At 43.3% G+C, this 20,887-nt stretch overlaps 2 protein-coding genes across 2 annotated transcripts in view; one reads left to right on the top strand and one right to left on the bottom strand.

Annotated features, from left to right (window-relative positions):
- The window catches only part of LOC148648011 (V-set and transmembrane domain-containing protein 2-like protein), a 42,681-nt gene extending 39,497 nt beyond the window's left edge, over positions 1-3,184 (top strand). The window contains exon 4 of the mRNA XM_088608089.1: positions 2,194-3,184. Within this exon, the coding sequence (XP_088464215.1) occupies positions 2,194-2,529 (336 nt within the window). The 3' untranslated portion in view covers positions 2,530-3,184. The remainder of the gene's footprint in view (positions 1-2,193) is intronic.
- Positions 3,185-7,500: 4,316 nt separating this feature from the next.
- On the bottom strand, positions 7,501-20,832 carry tti1 (TELO2 interacting protein 1). Its single transcript, XM_088608353.1, has 8 exons — positions 20,549-20,832; positions 16,714-19,029; positions 13,942-14,115; positions 13,610-13,755; positions 12,599-12,739; positions 11,909-12,113; positions 9,518-9,605; positions 7,501-8,886 (listed from the first exon to the last, which is right to left on the bottom strand). Exons 2-8 carry the CDS (start codon positions 18,992-18,994, stop codon positions 8,703-8,705), a joined length of 3,219 nt encoding a protein of 1,072 aa, XP_088464479.1. The 5' UTR covers positions 18,995-19,029; positions 20,549-20,832; the 3' UTR covers positions 7,501-8,702.
- Positions 20,833-20,887: the final 55 nt, after the last annotated feature.

A 20,887-nucleotide genomic window follows, 5' to 3' on the forward strand; every position in this document is an offset into this window, starting at 1 on the left:
GCATGACTCTGCCTATGTACAGTGTCTACATGTCTTCTGTGTTTACACCTGGGTCAGCCTGACAGTGTGAGGATGAACAAGCTACACCTGACCTTCCCTGAGAGAAGCAGATAAGCAGAGACAGAACAGCATTTTCCTCTCAGTCTTCCTTGGATAAGACCCAAGAGTTGCTGGCAGACTCATAATCAGGAGTACTGAAATCTGCAGTTCAAACTTCACAAGCACTTCTGTATTGGTGCAGTAATTGATATTTACCTGTCCTGTGTATGGTATTGGTGTGTACCTTCTAGTATATGGTGTAGGATCCTGTATACTGTATAGACCTTCTGGGAACACTTACATTTTCTGGGGTGTTAACTGCACCTACATGAAAAACAAAACACAAAAAATGCCTTTGCAAACACTCAGCGTTCCTCTTGTCAGTTTAATTAAGAGGATTTTTTATCTCACAGTTAATGAATTCCAGTTGAGAAGCAGGTCTATGCTTTTTTGACAATGTGTGCAGCATCATTAAATACCAAACCATGGAGGCTCAGCATTGTCTAATTAAATGTTTTAACAATAAATCTAGATTTCAATTTAGTTCAATTCAGTTCAAGCTTTATTATCCTCTGGGGGAAATGTGTTTATGGCACAGTCCAATACAACAAAATAAGGAAGACAAACAATTTGCATACAGAGAAAACAGTGCAATAATGTTACAGGAGATAAGAGTTACTTTATATTGTTTCATAGGCTCAGGAAATCTTTTGTCCCTGCTGCAATATCTGTTACTGTTACACATGGAGACAGAGGCATCTCCTATATGAGTAGTGTAATTTCAAAATGGAGGGGATGAGACACAAACTCCATAATGCCCTTGGCCTTCTTTTCAACCCCGTTTGTAGAGGATATTTAAACTGATTTGATTTGCCACTGCTTACTGTGTTTTCCTCCAACCTATTACAATTAATGATACTGATGTTGCCAAATTAACAAGTGGAAAAAGTATGTTAAGACACTTTAAAAAAATGGACATAAAAGTGTTACTATAGTTCTGTCGACCTCAAAATAGCTGAAAATGTCTCTGTTGGCCTTTTTTATAAATAGTCACAACATTTGTACCATCTTAGGTTTTTGTCTGAGTCCAGTCCCTAATACTTGTAGTCATTGACAATTTCAACAGTTACAGTAATTACAGTAGGTTGGAGGAGTGCTGCATTCTTCCTAAAATCAATGACAAGTTCCTTTTGTTTTCAAAAGATTTAATTTAAAGGAGAACTCCTCACACCATTTAGTAAAATCAGCAGACTTAATGAGATGTCTACGTGCTTGTTTGCTCTTACAATCGTTAGTCAAAATGTCCAGTAGGTGGGACAAGACTCAGCTCTGTGGAAGTGTAGTAAATGTCAGATAAAAACAGAGATCAGACACAAAAGAGGCTTGTCAAAGAGATCCGTGAGAAATCCAGTGGCTTTCGTGTAAACAAGAGATTTCTGGGCATCCAGTCTGTGTGGTTTCAGAGATTCCTGGTGAAATAAACAAAGCCTGGCTGTGTCATGAAAGCCCAGAGGAGACTTTGGTAGTAGAACATGCATAGAAATGTATCTTAGTGCAAACCAAATCGTTATGACTGAACATAATCTCTTTCTCTTCTACTTCGGACCATCTCCACACTCCAACTCTCACCACTCTTGAACTGCAGTGCGAGTCTCGGGTTCCAGATCTTAAACTTTCAACAAGCGATAGTTGTCAGCACTGGTGAACACATTTCTCAAAAGCAGATGTTGACTAACCTTGCCTTGCAAGCCTACGTACCTGCTATTAATAACACCCTTTACCACGATATTTAGGTTCTAAGGAATGCGACAGCGGGATGACATACTGTATGTATTAAGTATTTCCTGTGGCTTGCCTAGCTGAGGGAATGGAAGCCTGTCTGAGAGGATAAGCTGCCCAAACCATAACTATTGCAAGGATTGAGTGAAGGAGTTTGCTGCAAGGGTATAGATAGGATGATGCAAGAGAGATAAGAGAAGGAAAGACCTGGGAGTGAGACTTGTGTATGTAGGCGAGCTGAAGTGTGCAAGATTAGTCTCTAATCTCCCTGCTGAACTTCTGTTAAAAATGCATTTTTTTTTTGTTTCTCATTGGCGCAGTTGTACCAAACTAAAAGGGCCATAATGGTTTCTCCCGTTGGCTCCCTGAATCCAGGTGGTGAAGGTGGCTGGAAGCAACATCTCGCACAAGCTGCGCCTGTCCAGCGTGAAGCCCTCAGACGAGGGCACGTACGAGTGCCGGGTGATTGACTTCAGCGACAGCAAGGCCAGGCACCACAAGGTCCGCGCCTACCTGCAGGTGGAGCCCGAGAGGAACCCGGGACCGCACCACCTCAGAGGCGGCCCTCACTCCCAGGACACGAACCCGGGCAGTCACCCCTCAGACCTCGGCAAGCACGGCCCCCCTCACAGCCACCACAAAGGGGGCCGGGAACTGAAGAAGCGATCGGCAGACAGCGACAATGACTGCACTGACAGCTGTATCCCATAGTGCCCCCAAACTGCGTATCCCCCTCCCCCCCCACCCCATCCCACTGCCCGGCAACCAATCTTCTGTGTAAATTGTATAAAAAGGAGTGCATGTTAAATTTCTTTATAGGAATGTTTGTCGTTCATCTGTGGGAGAGGCAGGACACCTGGACATTTGGGATTTGTTGTAGGAGACGGCATTAAGGAGTAGGCATGATGATTTTGGATTCAATCACTTTGCATTCCTCAGTGCTCTGGAGCGGGCCATGGTTTTTACATATTCCATGTTTTTATAATGCGCAGGGGTGAGGCCAAATTGTCAATTCTGTAGTCAATGGAAGGGGCGACTCAGTGTCTGCACAGAGAGGAGATTTCTCACTTTTTAAATGGCACATTTTTTCATTGGTCCTTAAGAATTAAATAAAAAAATCAAACATATGTAAGAAAATATATACAGTATTTTAATGTTTTCGCTTTCCTATGGACAAACTATTTATTGAGCTTGTAAAAGGATTGTTTGGAGGTTTCTCCTTTTTTATTTTATTTTTTGCTTTTGATGTTTTGTAAGAAATTACTGTAAAAAAAAATGTTGTACCTTTTCAAAAATTACTTTAGGATGTTGGTCTCACCCGAAACTTATGCCTTTAACACATTAAATGGATCTTACATGAATCGTACACCTGGAGTTGACTGCTTTCCATGACACTGCATGCCTAAGATATCAAAAAAACATTTGCGTCTTCTTATAAAGCTGAGCTTAGACAATATTTGGCCAAGCTGTTTTTCCAAAATGTGCAGTCATTCTTGCATCTTAAGGTTTGTATTCTGTGACTTGTGAGAAAAATGTACATTCAATTGACCTGTATTACACAAGTTCTGTTACTACCTAGCTGCCAACTTAAAAATTCTGCATAAAAAAGCTGAAAACAAAATGAGAAGACAAAGCATTTTCTGGTTACAACAAAACTGCTATGTGCAGTTTTTAATTTCCTAGTTATGCCTGTAGTATTAGTTGTTCAATGACTCTCTCATAGCTGTGGTATTTATAAACAAAGGTTTATGGTCAAACCTCCTGCCATGGTCGTAGTGTAAAATATAAGAATATTAACAAAGGTTAGATTGTAGAGGATTCAACCCATTTTTCTTGTTGATTTATTGAAACTATTTCAAGCCATTGCTAGAAATAAACCTGGGCATCAGTTTTGAGAACATGGCTGGACAGCTTGGTCCAGACTCCCACCACCCTTTACGTAAAGATGTGCCTCCTAATCTCAGCTTAAAATGCACTTCACCTTAGTTTCCACTTGTGTCCTCTGGCTCTTGTTTCACTGTTGATACACAGATGTGCTCAGGTGAATTCAGCAGAAAACAGCCAAATGAAGGAGGGATACTTTTTCAGGTACAATATCTCAGAAGAGGTTATCTTTTGTGCATAATTTCATTCTGGTTTCAATTCTTGGGGTGCTGTTTGTGTGGAGTTTGTATGGTCTTCCCTTGTTCACATGGGTGCTCTGGCGTCCCAGCGGTGTAAAACGAAACAGGATATACGGGAAAGTTAATTGGATTCTGTGAAAAAATGGGCCCTGGTGTCTGTGTGTGCCCTGTGATGATGTACCCTGCCTTCGGCCTGTTGCTTGCCGAGATAGGTTCCAGCTCCCCCCAATCACTGGACGAAGCATCTTAAAAATGGATGGATGATCGTGGCCAGAATACAACCAGCCTGTAGCTTTATTCTGTAATAACACCCTGATATTCCTTGGATCTTCATTTTTGACACAGAACCCTTCACTTTTTTCAGCTCCCCTCCACTCTTGTTACCGTACATTCTGCAGGCTGTGCTGTGGAGTATGCGAGAGTTAGAATTCATAACACATTTGCCTTATTAATATGTACATTAATCTGATGGAGATACAGGCTCTTCTGGGTCATTACAGATGGCAGTAACTGAAGTTCATCTCTCTTGAATACCGTGGTGGGTCAGACACTGGTAATTCCTTTCTCTGTCTGCTTTGCATTCATAATATAAATTCCTGTAAAAGTCCTTAAATTTGAAAAAGTTTTATTTTGTTCTATATATACCTCAAGCTACATACTGTATAGGTTTCTGTACATACAGCACCTGCAAAAAGAATGAGCCAACTGCAGAAATATTTGTGGAGACCATATAAAAAAATATAATGCATAGGACTGCAAAAAATTGACATTTTAATATTTTTTAAGAAAGTGACTGTCTTTAGTTAGGTATTATCATGTTACAGTAAATATGAAGGCGTTTAAATGGTTATGTATTACAAGTAACTTAAATGTAGCACTTTCTACTAGCTTCCTTAGGCGCATTATTGGGGAGAATAAGACCACACGGTGGTCCCGATTCTTAGTGACTATATAGTTAATATCGAACACTTAAGCCAATTATTGGATCAATTAAGTCACTGATCGTTTCACAAAGATGAAAACCAGAAGAACTGGTTAGAGGGATCCCTCAGGTCACATACTGGATTAAGAATGGAAAAGAAGTGGGCAACAGAGACCAATGGCTGAGGATGGGGACCAATAATTAGAGGGTCCTGGATATGACCCTTCCTCCCACCACCACTACCACACTTCACCCTGATTGCTCCAACTTGCTAAGTAAATGGGAACTCTTGTTTCTGCTGGGTTAACTTGTAATGGTCTACTGTCTGAGCAAGAGGGTGTCTGATTCTCTCGGTTTGCTAAATACTGTCCCCTTAAGCCAGTGGCTTCCAAACATTAAGCAGAAATTATTTGGCTGGAGCTCTTTTGTAAAGTCAACAAAATCATTTTTAGCCTGGAAGCCCTTTCCTTTTCTGAGGTGGCGGTTATTCCAGTCACACAAGGGCAACCCTACGAGCTCCCAACAGCAGACCTGTTCAGTCGGAATACTCCTTCCCCGAGAGTGAAGAGGCTCTTCCTCTTGGAAAGCTGTTAAAGATGTTTCTTCATTTTTGGTATTGTGTACGTCAAATACGGTTTAATCTGCCAAACAATGCTTTTGTCACATTCACTTGAAATTTAGCATAATAAACCTCCCGCTTATCGAATGTGATTTGGAAGGAAATCCCATTACAGCACGCGTCTTCTGCCGGGCTTCGGTAGCAGATAAATAACAGCTAGGCTGTCAGTACTGGCAGCACAATAAGTAATAAAGTACGGGAGAGATAAACTACATGTTGTGCGCGGAGAAAACACGTGGCCCTGCTCTTTGGATCTGCCCAGCAGCCGCATCCGTTATTGTCAGCGATTCTTCCAGAGGCCTCGTACGACTTCCGAAGTCCGGTAACCTCTGCACGGCGGTGTCAGACAAAACGCTCTGCCACAGAAATGTCACTATAGAAGGAATTAATTATGCCCTTAAGCTAATGACAACTTCTACCCATGAAAGGGAAACAAAAAATAGTTTATTGCCGAGTGTGCTACACACTGCAACTGTGAGGATTCTCCAGCCGCTGTACTGAAACTATTCCCTCTGCTGGTGACGGATTATCTGCACAATGTTATCAGCAGAACCAAGATGCCTTAAAAATAGCTGCCTATTGCCCTTTGAAATTAGGCATGCCAGTTTTCTGTAAGAAGAAGAATTGTATCGATAAAAAGGCCAGCATGGCTCACTGTGTCTGACATTTCAGAAAGGGTCTGGGAAGAACAGGCAGCGACAAAAAAAACAAAACAAAAAAACCACGCTGTCATATAATAATAATTGCTTACAATTATATAGCACTTTTCTGGACACCCCACTCAAAGTGGTAATGGGGATCCCCTCCACCACCACCAGTGTGCAGCCCCACCTGGATGATGCAACAACAACCATAGTGCACCAGAACACTCACCACACATCGGCTCTCAGTGGGGAGGAGAGCAGAGTGATGAAGCCAATTCATAGATGGGGATTATTAAGAGGCCATGATTGGTAAGGGTCATTGGGAAATTTGGGCAAGACACCTGGGTTACACCCCTACTCTTTTCGAGAAACACCCTGGGATTTTTAATGACCACAGAGAGTCAGGACCTCGGTTTTACGTCTCATCCAAAGGACAGCGCCTTTTTCCAGTATAGTGTCCCCATCATAATACTGGGGCATTATGACCCACATGGACCGCAGGGTGAGTGCCCCATGCTGGCCTCTTCCACCTCTTCCAGCAGCAGCCTTAGTTTTTCCCAGGTCGTCTCTCATCCAGGTACTGACCAGGCTCACACCTGCTCAGCTTCAGTGGGCAGCCAGTTGTGAGTTGCAGGGCGATATGTCTGTTGGCAAATTGTATCTCTCAATTTCTTTGAAACTGAAGGAGTTTAATGTACCATTCATTTCAGACTGACATAATGGGAAAATACCTCTATAGATGCTTCAGTTGGTATTATTTTAAAAATATTTTCCAGCAAAATGCAAACCCTCTAGGTTCACAGTGCACAAACTTAAGAAAATATTGGATTAAATTCTACTTATCACCTACATTCCTAAACTCTAAGGAGGAAGGTTATTTTGAATAACTATAAAATATATGCCAAATAATACAGTTTAAATACAGTTTGTTTGTCTGGCGCACCGACAGCCTGTAAACAGGAGCTAAAGACTTCAGGCTTCATTTCTGGTGCTGTGAGACTGTGAGAGATGAATGACCCCACAAGCAGGGGGCTTGAGGTTCAGGAAATAGACAGAATGGGTAGAAGAGGCTTAAAATGACACTACAAGCCTCATGGTGCACTCAAAGGGGAAAATCAAAGGGGAAAACCAAAAAAAGTCAATTTGTTTCACATAAAATGAAAAAGAAATCAAAATCACCCCTTAGCATCGCACAAATCTGCCATATTTTTAGTCCTTCACTAGCTTTAGAAGATGTCTTTTGCTTTTCATTTTCAGAATTTCAGTTTGACTGCAAAGAAACAGTGTCAGAAAACGCTGAAATACTGAATGCCTTTCAGCCCATCTGCTCAAACACTCAATCAAAACAACTGCAGAAAATTACACAAAGGAAACTGGTAAACACTGCTTTGATGTGCCTTCTTCACATGAAAAGAAATAACCTTGGACAGCAAAGTCACAATCACAGCATCATTCTCTACACTGAGAATCAAGGATGAGATTTGATTGCAATTAAAAGTCAAGGTCTGTGCCAATGACAGCTTTGTGAAGATCAGCAAATGAATAGGTTCTTTACAGCTTGAACAAGTGGTTGTTATACAGGAGTTGAAAGCGTGTTTACTTAGATTAGAGATCATTACAGTATCAACACTGTCAAAAACTAATAGAGAAAAAACTAATTTACACTTTCATTGTCATTCTTACAATATCTGAGGCTTAAACCTAGAAGTATAATAAAACAATTAACCAATATGGTTTATTGTTCAATGTACCAGGATTTAAATCTATCAAAATGTTTATATCAAAACTTAATCAAAAACAGATGGTGAAAAAAGTCAAATTAGAGAACACATAAATCAGAAAAACATACAGCTTCAAGTGACCTGGGATGGACATTACAGGACAAGACTTCTTTGAAGTCTACCTGCTTTTATTTAGCATAGCACTGTTCGGTGACATGACAAGAACTCTTGGCTCCTGTGGCTTTTTTAAAAACAGGAACAAAAATTCACCTCCGAATGCCAGAAGGAACAGCTCAGGGAGTGTGATAAGGACAGAGTCTTTGGCCTGCTTGTGCACAGCTTCTCTCCTGCAGGAGCTCCCCCTTCTCCCTGCCAGGACAGAACTGTTCGAGGTTTCTCTCCAGGTGGGATTTTAACTGCGGTGTCAACCAAAACGGCTTTAATTGCTGCACTGAAGCCTGTTATTCCCCAGGCGCTGGTATTATGCAGCGCAGTGCTGGTCATCTAAATAATTTATAGAGTATTTGAAAAATCCAATTACGGTTTCAGGCAGCACAATTATCAAACCCCCTTTGGCATTATTAATTAAGAAACGCTCTGGGTCTGGCCACCTTCATCCAAAAAAGGGACATCAACCTCAAAGCTCTGTCTTTCAGTGCCTGTGCAAGTTTGAATTCTGTTTTAATGCACCTACAGAGAGACCAGCCTCTTCTTTTCCAGATCCCTCTTCCCTTCACTGCCAAACTACATACACTTAAGAATAACTGCGCCAGCCACCAGCGGAACAGTGCAAGCAGCGGAAAATTCCCTAGGGTAGGCAGCTCCTTTCATGGGTGAATCCTCCCCTCTCCGCAGTCACTGCATCTGAGCCAGTAGCTTGACAATGTTGTCCGTGAATTCGTTCCTTGGTCTGCCCATGCCGGTAAGCCTCACGGCGTGCAGCTCTGGGTACTCGGGCTTGTACACGTGGGGACAGTGGAGCTCGTTCAGAGCGAACCACAAGGCATCCGGGTCGATCTGGATTAGATGCCGAAACACACTGTGGAAATAAAGACATGTGAGGTGCGTATGGAAAAGCATATCGAATCGTTTGAAACAGCTGTTATCAAGTGCAGGTTGTTAAGCAGGATTGAAACGGGACATCATACATGTGGGAACAGACGGTACAGTGGGCGTGTCCTTTTCCAGATGGCCCAGGTAAGGAAGACTTCAGGAACATCCCTGTATTCACTGAGAAACGCATCATCGAAAAAGGGTGGATGTTTCACACTAAAAATTCCTCTTTTTTCACTCAGATTAGAGTCAAACTTGCTAGGGACCCCTGGTATGGGACATGGAGGAACTCAATGTGCAGGCTGGGTGTGGACACTGCTCTGGCTGGTATGTCAGTATCCAGTAGATAAATCCTGTAACTCTCTCCAACTCAGTCGAAGGGTTACAGTACTGTCATTGTGCATGGTTCTTACAAACATAGTCTAGGTCTGAACCTGCAGTCTCCAGGTTGTTGTACTAATCACTCGCTCCAGGCTAAATAAGCCAAACAGGCTCACCCTATAATAAGATTTCACATACACATGGGAAAACTCCTTTTTCTGATAAAAACCAAAAAGATAAGTGATATAGTTGTGAAATATAAGTGATATAAGTGGTATAGTTGTGTGTGGCCTCACCTGAGGCAGGCTTCTTGCAGCTTGGGAGGCTGTCTGCAGCTGAGGTAGGGCAGGCAGGCTTCACAAACAGCAGCCAGGTCAGCATCCCCTACAGAGCAGCGGACACAGGTAAGCCAGGATTGGGAAAGCAGCTGAGGGAAACTGAATTCAATCTTCTCACCCTCCCTTCTTTCTAATACAGAAAGAGATGGTGAATAATTTGATTTCAGTTTTATTTTTGTCCATATTCAGCCTGCCCTCCTTCCTGTCAAACGGAGAGAGCAGTTGTCTGCTAGCTTATTAGCCCTTTGTCAATCAGACTTATGATTACCCCCCCACAAATAGCTACACATTTCCCCTGCAACATCTCTAGTAATCTCAACATGCTAGCAATGGATACTTCTGTTTTTTCTACTGTGTACTCCACATTTCTGTTCTTCAAGCAAAACAAAAATGATATCAAACCGCATACAATACAGCCTGAAGAAGGCTCCACAGCCAAAATGTTGTGTCTCTTTTAGTTTCCTTTCAGCACGGAATAAACCTTTACCTACTCCTTTGCAATACAGCCTGTATCAGTGTATCTACAGAGCTCTATCGCCTGTGGATAGCAGAGGACTGGTATGAATTAAAAATCAGAGTAACATTAGGGAACAGGCTGTTTGCCTCACTGTGTGCCAATGGCATTATATGATGCTCAGCTCCAACACTGTATTTCAAATGTATGTGTATTCCAGCAACAGTTTGGTTAAACTGGGACCTAGTGGCACAGATGTAAAATGATATTTGTTTCATCGAAGAAGCAAGTAAAAAATCCATCCCCATTTCGACTGCATTATACAACCAGAGAACAGTTCTCCATGCATGTGACCCAACCTACCGGATGAACCTCACAGCATCAGCATCCACCTGCTGTCTCAGAATAATAAAGAATAAGTAAAAGAATAACAATAAAAAGTACATTTAATGTTCATGCAAAACCCCCCACACACACTTCCCTTGGTGATTTCAGAGCAGAAACAATAGACTTAGAGAATCAACAAGGGAGAAGCTCCACACAGCTTTTAGGCAAAAGCTAAATCAAAGAGTTATTGCATTGCGAGCTTTCATAATGCTGACTGTAATTGCATTCCGACTGTTCCAGAGAGAACTCCCTACGGTAAAGTAAGACAGCATGTTTACAGACTGCAGCGTTTCTGTCTCAGCTCCAGCCTATTCAATTAAAACCTAGAGGGGGATTTTGAGAAGCGTGTTCTTTTAAGAAAAAGTTTCCTTGTTTATTGAAATTGATTTTTTTTTTTAGACAAAAAAGTCTTGAAAGGCAATGGGAGCCTTTGGAAAATCTCCTGTAAACAGTAACTTCTGCTTTGTCAAATATAACCATGATCTATCCCTTTTGAAGGAAGGCAATGCTGTACTGCCAAGATTTGAGTGATGCAGAATCGTTTTACAACCCCACACTGACATCTAGTGGTTGATTTTTGAAATAATTTATCTCAACTATCACAGCCAATGTGGTCAAATGGTCCGCTGCCCTTTTCAAAGGATTCAGTATACAAAAAGGTGCAGAAATGGATGCTAAAGGACTGAAGCTTGTTCTTCAGGTTTGTTTTACAATTTGAAGGCCAATGAGACAATCAGACATACCTCTCCCTTAAAACATATATTTTAAGTTTTTTTTACTGATAATGTAGGAGTTACAAAATCTGCAAGAGCTCAGTTTTTCAGTCTTTCACAAAATGAGTAATACATCAAGCAGACCCCTTGATTCAAAGCCTCCCCTACTGAGACACTTATAGTCAAAATACTTATAATCCAAAGAACAGGACACCAGTAACTCTTGCATGAGACACACCACTAGTCTATGCAGGAGCGAGGCCTTAAACGGTGAAGCTCATGGTGACTAAATCATTACTTTAAACATTGTGCTTGGTTTATCTGTATCTTTAAGCTTGGTACTTTTCGCCATTTCTATTTTGGCTTTGCAAAAAAAACCCAGCTTTTAAATTTGTTTACTTTAAAGCTGACTTTGAAAACCTGTTTCCTTTGTCTCTTCAGAGTTCAATTATCTGTTTTCTGTGTGTGAGTGAGAATTGTAAAACGAAAACTGCCACCCTCAGTCAGAGTGTGAAAGATCAGTCTTTTTAGTCATTGAAAAGAAACAATGATCAAAATTGGACTTTATAAAAAGACTATGAAAATTGTTAAGATATTACATTTAAGATGAGTTAAATAAGCAAATGAGAAGTCCTCTTCAGATCAAAATGTTGGTGTTATGAGCAGAAATGTAAATGTTCAAAAGTATGAAGCTTAGGATTCTTGTTTGTTTGTCAGCAAGTGTGCTATAATGATTCCCTAAATCCCATAGTACTTGTGGACTCCTGGTACTCTTCACAGTATCTGCTGAGTTACCTAGATCCAGCCGGAGACACAGGGCCCCCAGACCCTCCAGCACGGCCAGCTGCAGTTTGTAGGCCAGGGTGTGGGTGTAGATGGGCCCAGCTTTGGCGCTTACTGGGGCCTGCTTCACCAGGGAGCCTGTGACTTGTGGCAGCACCTCTCTGGACACTCTGCTCCTCAGAAAGTCTCCACAGCTCTCTCCCAGTGTGCACAGCACCTAGAGGAGCACACACACAAAGGCGAATACCAGCAAACGTCAGCATAAAAACAGGACTGTCGTGACAACAGACCGAGAAAGAAAAAAGAGAAAGTTTGAAAAGAGAGTTAACATCATTAAAAGCAAAGTGCTTCTGTCTGCTTCTAAATAAGCTTGTGGATAGTGAGGAGGTATAAAAGAATAAAAATATGAACATGTGAAGTACAAAAATTAAGGTGAATTGAGGTGGCATCCAATCTTATTCTAGTTTTCTAAAAGACGCAAATTAGAAGATGGAGCAAGTCGGCACTTTCTATTATGGAATTACTCCCCAAGAAGAAAATTTTAATTAGTCATCTGTTCATTGATTAAAATACAAACTTTCGAATAAAAACAGCAGACACTATAAAATCAGTGGACACAGAAGGAACCCAGAGGGAAGTGGAGGCGCACTGCTCTTGCGCTCTGCCCTCCCAGCGTGCCCTGGGGGACGGGAGGGCCCTCACCTTGAAGGCCCGCAACACAGCCAGCGGGTCGTCGCCGGTCAGCCGGCGCAGGAGGGGCGGCCAGACGCGGTGGGCCATGGGCAGCAGCTCCCGCTCCCGGCTCCGCAGCACGCCGACGCTCAGCTCCAGCACGTCCAGGACCTGCAGCCGCACGAACGAGACCTCTCATCTTACAGTGCAACGCCCCCCGTGTGTCACTGAGACTGGCGGAGGCGTGTCCATTCCCATCCATTGTTTTTTTTCACAAAAAGAGATATAGTCGTGATGCTGTCACAGTGACAGTGCACGTGGGCTTCCTGCTGTGAAAACAGGAGGTATTGTGTGCAGGGATTTAAGACTACATTGCTGCCAATGAAGAAAGAGTGTGCTTATGAAACCTGTAAGACAGGAAAGGACACTGGAACATACGAACCAAGTCAGAGCCACTCGGGTTCCTGTCACAAGTCAGTGAACACTTGCAGCTAAAGCCCACTCATTTCTGTTGTCTACAGAGGGAATCTTGTAATTCTAGATTTGCCAGTTTGACTCGGTTGCCATGACAAATCCATGAAATTTGCTATTTTCAGTCAAGGGTGCCTTGATACTTATTTCCCACTGTGACAAAACTATATCCCTACCCGTGAAAATGTGACATTCTAAAGCGCTTTCAGACTTGGCTGCCGTGACCTTTCTGGTGATCACGTCCCAACGCGTTGCTTCTGTCTCGGGGCTCCCTGAAGACAATACAGCTCTGAGCCACTCCTAAACCCCGGCGAACAGATGCTCAGCTGTGGACATTCCACTGGTAGAGAAAAGGGGCTGAAAATGATAGTGAAACAAGAACACTAACTTCTCTTAGTTTAAATATATATTTTGCACTAGAAATGGGGGAGCAAGGCTTCCTCTTACGCAAGCACCAATAGTGAACAAAGCTTACTCTTCTGCCAGGCAGCTCTGGTGTTGAGTATATTATGTTAGGTACGATCTGCTCAAGGCCCTTCCTGGAGGCCGTGCCCAGATCTGTTCTTTCACCTTGAGCCTGAGCTGCAGGCTGGGGTCCGACAGCAAGTGGATGCACCTCTCCATCACTTCCTTGGCTATGGCAATGTGGGGCGGGAGAGCAGCTTTCCCATCAGGCTCCAGATCCACCTCTGGCTCGGGGGCTGGCGGCGCTGGTTCTGGAAATCAGGGCGATCCAAAACACATTAAAGAAGATGACGGACTAGACCTCCTTTTTTCATTCCAACGACACGAGCAGTTGTACACTGGACGGTGTAACTGTGATAAGTCTCAGTGAGAGGGTCTATTTCAGCAGCACAAAGGCCACCTGTCTCCTACATGCTGTGCTCCTCAAAAGCCCCAACCTTTATCTTCCATATCCGCCTCCTCTTCCCCAGCGTTGCCTTCTGCCAGCTCCTTCTGCCTGCGGTAGTCCAGCAGAAACTGCCTCGCATCAAACACATCCTTCCAGTCTGCTGCCTCCTTCTCGCTGGCTGGTCCAGTGTGTTCTCCCCCTCCCTTGGCTGGGAACCACCTCGCTGTTCTCAAAAACACAAGTGTCAAAGTGGCCTTGATCAGTAAGATGAAACAGAAGTTATTATTGTGGTTTTACAGGACTAACTTCTGATCCAGCGCAACGCTGCCTTTCTTCCCTCCAGCCTGGCACATAAAGGACAACTGGAATAAATGCTACCATGAAGAAAACCTAAAAATATTGTCATCCACTAAAACCAGAACAAAGCTTTACACTGGAAACATACAACTGACCAGTTGCAAAAGAGAAATTTACCATCAAAGAATCAACATTTTAATTAAGAATTAAATAAAAAATACTTCCAATATAAAAGCTTTCTTCTATGAACATATGTTTCTAGAAGTAAAAACTTAATCAAACTTGCTTTTTTTAACATGGTATGTTTTAATTTATTTTGTTGGGCGCTTCATAGACTACAGCCAAAATAATACAACAGAGTATGCGCTCTTATTCAAGAACAAACATTCAAAACAATTGAGCTAAATATACCTTTTACTGAATTCTACTAGAATGGTACCAATCCACAGTAATGCAAAATAACCATCCATCCATTTTCTAATCGCTTTATTCAATTCAGGGTTGCAGTGGAGCCAGAGCCTATCCTGGCAAGGAATGGGCACAAGGCAGGACAAACCCTGGATGGGATGCCAGTCATCACAAGGCACACACACAGACACACACAACAGGGCCCATCTTCCCAGAAGCCAATTCATCTACCAGTATGGGAAGAAACTGGAGCACCTGGAGGAAGCCCATGCAAACAGGAGATAGAAACTCCAGGCAGACAGCACCACAGGTACAGAATTGAACCCTGGGCCCCAGCGTAGCGAGGCAATAATGCTCACAACTGCATTACTGAGCCACTATCACAAAACACCCACTAGAAGTCATTTAATATTGGCTGTCACAACAATAAAAATACCTACTTAAAACATTTTGAACCTTTAACTTAATGCTTGTCAAATAATCATTATTATTATGTCAGAATAGAACTTACAACATACACAGAAAGCTCCAGTGTGTGAAGAATATACAAGCTTCCCTACTCTCCTTCTATGAATAAATTCTTCAACTGCAGTGTAAACCAAGAACTGTCACTAGAGAATAACCAACTGAAATTTATTGTCATTTTAATTGGTACTTCTATAATTTTGTCTGGGAGTGTTTTAGGACTATAGTACTGGTCACTCAGCAACTACGCCATGTTGTGCTCTGTGGTGGCCATTAATCTGTACTGGTCACCAACAGTAGCACTAGCGCTGTGTGTTATGAGCTGCTCCCAGTCTCCTGTTGTCAGGAGGACTACAGCTGGCGATACTTCTGCACTCCTATTTTGCCTTGCGTTTTAAGGTAAAATGTTAAAGAAATCCTATCCTGTTTTGCTCATTGCATACAACCTTTTTTGTATCAATTTAATTATTTATAGATAAATCCTTGTTATTCATTCATGGATCAGAGACAAACTGTTAGATCTGATAGATCCTCTCTGTCTTAATAATAATAATTGCTTGCACTTATATAGAGCTTTTCCGGACACTCCACTCAAAGCGCTTTACAGGTAATGGGGACTCCCCTCCACCACCGCCAATGTGCAGCATCCACCTGGATGATGCGACGGCAGCCATAGTGCGCCAGAACACTCACCACACATCAGTTATCAGTGGGGAGTAGAACAGTGATGAAGCTTACTGATAAATGGGGATTATTAGGAGGCCATGATTGGTAAAGGCCAATGAGAAATTTGGCCAGGACGCCAGGGTTACACCCCTATTTTTTTCGAGAAACACCCTGGGATTTTTAATGACCACAGAGAGTCAGGACCTTGGTTTTACGTCTTATCCGAAGGACAGCGCCTGTTTACAGTATAGTGTCTCCGTTATTATATTGGGGCATTAGGACCCACATGGACCGCAGGGTGAGCGCCCCCTGCTGGCCCCACTAACACCTCTTCCAGCAGCAACCTTAGTTTCTCCCAGGAGGTTTCACATCCAGGAACTGACCAGGCTCACACCTGCTGAGCTTCAGTGGGTTGCCAGTTGTGAGCTGCAGAGTGATATGAATGCTGGCTGCTGACTTGACAGAGAATTAGTGTCACTTCCTTGCAGGTCAGTGAACAATTTCCAGTATAGCATTGGAGCAGTTTCATGGTAATCAGTCTACTGTATACCTATAAACCTTTCATCTCCCATTTTTGGCATACAAGACAGCCATCTATTTTTTTCTACATCTGTAGGACTTGGCCGCTGACTTATAAATTGTTTTATACCCTAGAGCAGGGGTTCCAGCCAATTACACCACTGAATTTGTAATAACAGGATTAGTTTGAACTGTGAGACTGCTTTCCTTTTTAAAACCTACTGGAGGAAGCCTTTTAACTAACAATCCTCTAGGACCAGGATTGGGAACCCCTGCCTTAGGGGATGGTGGTTGCAAGAGCAGTCTAAAATACCAGATCTAGGGAAATTCCCCCCAACTCCAACACTGCATTTTGTTTAGTCATGCACCTTGGCCTCCTTTTCAATTAGAATCCCTGAAGAAAATGACATGTATCACATGAAACCCATTCAAAGAGAGTAACAATGACTGCAGTGTTACACCTTACCTATAGCCTTCATAAGTGAAAGCAGTACCGTGCAGAACATCAATGCCCTTTCATTGTAGCTGTAATCCAAGGCCATCAACACATCCTGAATGATGTCCTCCACCAATGGCAACAGGTTGATGTCTGAGTGGCTAAATATTACACTAAGGACACAGGTGGCATGGGGGTGCTGGCTCAGCCTCTGTAGGTTCAGAGAGATATCATTGACCAGGTAGTCTGAGTTTTCACTGATGAGGTCCTTTAAGGAGTCATACCTACAGGCACTGCAGATATCCCTCATGGCACCCAGAGCTGACTGGCTGATCAGCAGTGTTGCATCCCCAGCCTTTTCCAGCACAGGGTACAAGGTTGTCAAGAGGAGCAAACGAAATTCGATCCCCATAGCGACAGCAAAACATCCTATCCCTTCCAGCTGGATGCAGATCTGCCAGATGTTGCTGTTCATTTGATGAACAGTCAAGACTTTGTTCACAGATGAGACCTGAAGACAGTCCCCTTGTGCTTCATTTGTAATGGACAGCATGTGGGACTGGCCAAAGAGGTTATTCTCCCCTTCCTGAGACTCTTCTTTATTGGTAGCTAAATACCAGTTGCTTGGGCTGATGTATTCCTCAATGATAGACGTCACTGCTGCTTTTACATCTTCCTGGTTTGTTAGATTCTGCTTTTGAATCTCTTCCATATCTATGCCAGCAGCTCCTGCAATGACTTCATTGAGAACTAAGGCAGCTTGCTTTCTGTAGATAGAAGATTCCCTGTAGAGGTCTATGAAATGGTCCACCAACAGATAGAGATCTCCATAGTAACCAAGCGACCTGCAAATTTGCCGAAGCAAGGTGAATATCTTTACATCTGTGAAGCACTGGAAGTATTTTCTCTGAGTCTGGGTTTCGTAGGGCCTGGATTCTAGTTCTTCCACATCCTGAGAGCTCCTCCCCTCCACAATGTGGACATCGGTCACATCCAGTTCCAGAACCTGCATCAGAGCTTTGGAGACACGCTGGAGGTGAGCTGCCGAGTTCAGCACCACTCTCACCCGAGGCCCAAGCATCTTCAGGTACCCCAGGAAAACATTCAAAGTGAAGATCTTGTGACGATCATCTGATGTCCTCATCAGGCGAGGAAGAACAGTGGCAAGCGAGTGCAGGTTCTCTGACAGAACATCTGTGAGTGTCCGGTTCTGCTCAGTCAGGTTCCGCTGGGCTATCCCATGTAAGGCTTCATTACACCTTTCCTGGACTGTTGTGTTGTCATCATTCACCAGACCCACCAGAGCCTCCAGAAGTAGTCCAATACAGTCCCCCAGGTAGCTATGGCAGCTAGAAAGGAGATGGTTTGCAAACTCTGCCAGCTCCAGTCTTACTTTCCAGTGCTGATGAGCAGAAGTACATGCAATAATTTTCTTCAGGAGGATTGCCAGTTTTGCTGAAGTGTCCTTGGCCCATTCCTCGTTTACCTGCACCACCAACTCTGCAGCCCTCCCCAGCTCCACTGCTGGTTTCTCTATGTCATTTGTCCTAGAGAATTGGTCATCAGCCATGACCAGGCCTACAGTCTTGTACCAGATCCTCATTGCACTTACTGTCACTGCATGACCTTGCTTGACATCTCCAGTAACAACTCTAGACAAGCTAACAGTGATTCCCGGTAGAAAAGAGGCAAAGGTGCTACCCAGGATCCGTTTCTCATCCTGAGTCATCGACACGTGTCCCTCAGGGCAGTCACACTGCAGGAGCAGAACCTGCAGACACTTCAGCGCAGCTGCCTGGACATTCCTGGCCTTCTCTCGCTCTCCCAGTTCGAGCAGCAGGGAGATGGCAAGTCCCACACCAGGCAGCATGGCTGGCTGATAGAGCTGCAGGAGGATGTCTCCGTAGGCGGCGTGCAGCAGGGCGTCCAGGCTTTTGAGGACAGCCATTTTAAGCTCTTCGGATACGGGAGCCGGCTTGCCAGGGTTCGTGGGAGAACACAGGCAGAGGCAGAGCTCTGAGAAGACGGCCCGGAGTAAGTCCCAGCTCTGCACACACGTGTTGGCCAGGACGTAGCCAACGCACTCCACTACGGCATGGATCAAGCTCTCCTTCTTGGAGCCGGGAGACTTGAGGATGAAGCGCAGGGGGAAGAGGACATACTCCTGCAGCTGCTGCAGGGCCGCATCGCTCACCCCTCGCAGCTGCCCGCGGAGTCGCTCCACGTTCCCCACTGTCTGCTCCCGCATCAGAGGCACACACACGGGCCGCAGAGCGGCAAAGGCCGCCTTGGGGTCATCGATCAGAGCCATCCGCGGGCACAATCCTCCAGCTCAGCGAGAGCAACCTGTGGACAGAAAGAGGATTCAGCCAGTGCTGTAAACCTGCACATGTGCAGCAGGGTCCAACAGCTAGTGCGCTCTAACAAGCCTGATTCCAGAGTGACGTAAGTTTATCCAGGTCCGTTTCCAAAAACAATGGAAGCTCCAAGAAGCAGCTTCTGTCTTGAACTCAAGATCTGCAACTTAATTGTCTTGCTCCATGGATGCTAGCCAAGTCACATCATGCTTTGAAGTATGTTTATTTTAGCTTCAGTTGCATATTATCATGGCACAACCAAATTCGTGGTCTTTTGGGTTTATTTTTTTTTTTCCTTGGAAACGTCCTGCAGTTTGTAAACCTATGTTCTCCTTATGCAGGTAAGTGAGAGATCTCGCATCTGTATATAAAATACAATTAAAGAAAAAGTAAATATTGCTTTATATAGTATTTTTCTACAGAAGCGCATTGCTGCCACCAAGGGAAAAAAATCGCCCCTCTTATCTCGTAATTACGAGATAGCAATAATTACTTCAGTGTCCGTACATCCTGTTCCGTTGTGCATTGAACGCATGTTGAAGCTACCGTGAACTTGTCTGGCACTTTCGGTTTATTAATTGTGACAATGTCCCGCCCTGCAGAATTTGTACGGATTTACTTTCGACCGGGGTTTAATCATAATAAAATCTTGCAATTTTTAGCACATATGAACAGAATCATTATAAGCACGAGGATCAGTTTTGTGGGATTAAGAGAGAAAATCAACGATGGTTCCGTTGTGAACAGTTATACGTGTAATCAGTTCCACTGCTTAAAACTGCAAGTCCGGACCCCGCACACGTAGCGATATAGGTATTGTATGACAAATGTAATATCGCGTGATCACATGAAGTACGCGAGAATTGATATATCGTAATTACGAGATAGTTCTCTCGTAATTACGGGATAAGGGGGCGATTTTTTTCCCTTGGTGGCAGCAATGCGCTTCCGTACTTTTCATCCCTGAATGTCCCAGTTCATCCGCCCCCCTGGTGGTGATAGCCAGTAAACACAAGAAGTGCTCGGTAGTCTTATCGGTATCCTTTCGTTCACCGAATCCCCTTTTCCTACAAAAAGTGTCTCCTTTAATGGCTGCCTGTGTGGTCTTCTAAATGATCCAAACCTACTAAGTTAGACTATTACATTTTTGTAGAACAGAATATTGTAATAAATTACGTCGTGGTAGGATATATAGATGCTCAGTACTTCACGGTAAAACAATTGTTTTACATCGTATAAAAATACAACGTAAAGAAAGATCTAAAACAAAAAAAAAACAGATCTCGAAAATATACTTGGTACTTAAAAAATAAAAAAAAGCAACGTTACATACACCTTTCCTAGGAAAATAAACCGGAGATGTATTTTAGGTTAAAAAACAGACCACTTACATAAGAGCCAGTACTAACTGTATAGCTATGCATATTCATATTCTGTCTGTTTTTGTTCTCTAAACTAGTGCAAGATAACTGTTTTTCTCCAATAAATAAACATTGCGTTCTTCTTACCTGTTTTAACTAACATTTCTCCACAGACCACAACACGACAGCAAAGAGCCAGCCAGAGCATGGTCCTGCTGCAGATACGTCATTTCTCTGCGACACCTAGCTTCTGTAGAATACCATATGTCACAGCTCAGGTGAAGGATGTGTAAACGTATATCTCCTGAGCAAATATTGTGACATAGCTTCTGTTTTCTTTTCTGTGCACTTTCAATAATGCAAAGCTAATAATAATATGAAATAGTTTTTTGACGTTGCAGTACACTTAGATGGTATTTTCTTCTGACACAATCGCTATAATGATAGCTAAAATTGCCAACTTCAAGGATCTTTATTGGTCAGTGT

Source organism: Lepisosteus platostomus, chromosome 15 (assembly GCF_059453375.1).
Source record: "Lepisosteus platostomus isolate fLepPlt1 chromosome 15, fLepPlt1.hap1, whole genome shotgun sequence".
NCBI lineage: Eukaryota > Metazoa > Chordata > Actinopteri > Semionotiformes > Lepisosteidae > Lepisosteus > Lepisosteus platostomus.